The sequence below is a fragment of the Salvia miltiorrhiza genome, chromosome 2, assembly GCF_028751815.1.
Source record: "Salvia miltiorrhiza cultivar Shanhuang (shh) chromosome 2, IMPLAD_Smil_shh, whole genome shotgun sequence".
NCBI lineage: Eukaryota > Viridiplantae > Streptophyta > Magnoliopsida > Lamiales > Lamiaceae > Salvia > Salvia miltiorrhiza.
Genome location: NC_080388.1, coordinates 51,230,559 through 51,231,994, shown reverse-complemented (window position 1 = coordinate 51,231,994; position 1,436 = coordinate 51,230,559). Strand labels below are relative to the sequence as shown.

The 1,436-nt window shown below is 38.0% G+C and overlaps 1 protein-coding gene across 1 annotated transcript; it reads left to right on the top strand.

Annotated features, from left to right (window-relative positions):
- The first annotated feature begins 206 nt into the window (after nt 1-206).
- On the top strand, nt 207-1,033 carry LOC131010062 (uncharacterized). Its single transcript, XM_057937456.1, has one exon. The coding sequence runs from the start codon at nt 384-386 to the stop codon at nt 825-827; it is 444 nt and encodes a 147-aa protein (XP_057793439.1). The 5' UTR covers nt 207-383; the 3' UTR covers nt 828-1,033.
- The last annotated feature ends 403 nt before the right edge of the window (nt 1,034-1,436 follow it).

The window sequence follows — 1,436 nt, the reverse complement described above, 5'->3', positions numbered from 1 at the left end:
TTGGAAGGATAATATTATTCATCCTTGAAGTGAAAAAATAAGGAAGGAAAAATGGTGAACATCTCTTTTTGTGTCAAATGTTGGAAAAGAAATGAGATATTTAAAGGCATAAATTTGTGTCATCCATCATTTTCCATGGATAAATTCATCCATCAAAGTAAACGGAGCCTTATAAAAATATCGAACCAAATCGAATTTATCCTAAATTTTAGGTCGAAAAATCCAATAATGCCCTCTCTATCCTTGACACAAATTAACAAGTTAGTTGGACAAGTTTAGAAAGCCGTTGAACTAAAACTTTCACACATAATCTAACCACCATACCTTCCACCCCAACCACCGCCACACCACCTCTTTATTACAAACACCCAAGAAACAAACTCATGGCCACCACACAGGAGGCCGACTTCAGCTTCCCCGCCGCCGCCGACTCCTCTCCCGACTCGCCGCCCCTGTGGCGGCGGTCCGCCACCGCCCCCCGGCGCGAGGTGGAAGAAGAGGGATTCACCTTGCCGTCCTTTCAAGCATTCAGATTTTCAAGAAGCGTTAAGGAGAGAAAGTGCAACGAAGACGGAGAAGAGAAGATGGATATGTTGTGGGAGGATTTGAACGAGGATCGATTTGCCAAATCCGCACAAAATTCGGACGTCTCTTCGCCTAGGAGAGAAGTGCAGATGAGCTGCGTGAGAGGTTTGCGGTTGTCCAGAGCAAATGGGCACATCATTTCTCATGGGAAGAAGACAAGCATTCTTGTGTTCATCAAAGCTTTGAAGAAGGTGTTTCTCATGCATAATTCACAACGTGCAATCAAGAAGAAGCCCTCTTAGTAATTTAATTCATCCCTCTGGACTTGATTTGATTGCTTAGATACTCGATTTTTTCCTTTCTTTTGTGTTTGTTATTGGAAGAGGGAAAGAACAAAAAGGATGATAAAAAGATTTTCTTTTTCCTTCTTTTCCTTTTCTCTTTTTACAATTTTATTGTATTTTATCTTGTGTATAATATTATTATTATTAATATTTAAAAGAAGAAAGATAAATAGTTAGATATATTTCAAATTATCTAACCAACTAATACCCAAATTAACTCCGGAAAATTATGCAAATTAATTTATCCCAAATTAAAAATGAATTCGGTACTTAAAATGTGAGTAGGAACGTCATGAGAAACGGTGATAGTTTAAAAGGCAGCAGGCCATGCAAATTGTATATGGGAGACAAGGTATGTAATTCCATAGGCTAAGTGCATGACGCTCTGAATATTCTATTTTTATATTTTATGTCAATGTGTTGATAAAGGGACATATCAAATATTGAATGAACGTTAGTTGAATACTTCACTTCATGAGATAGTTCTATTTGCCTGTGAGCGAGTGATTGATTGCAAGATAAAGATGCCACCTTTTACCAGTAGCTGTCATCTATCAATTAAATATG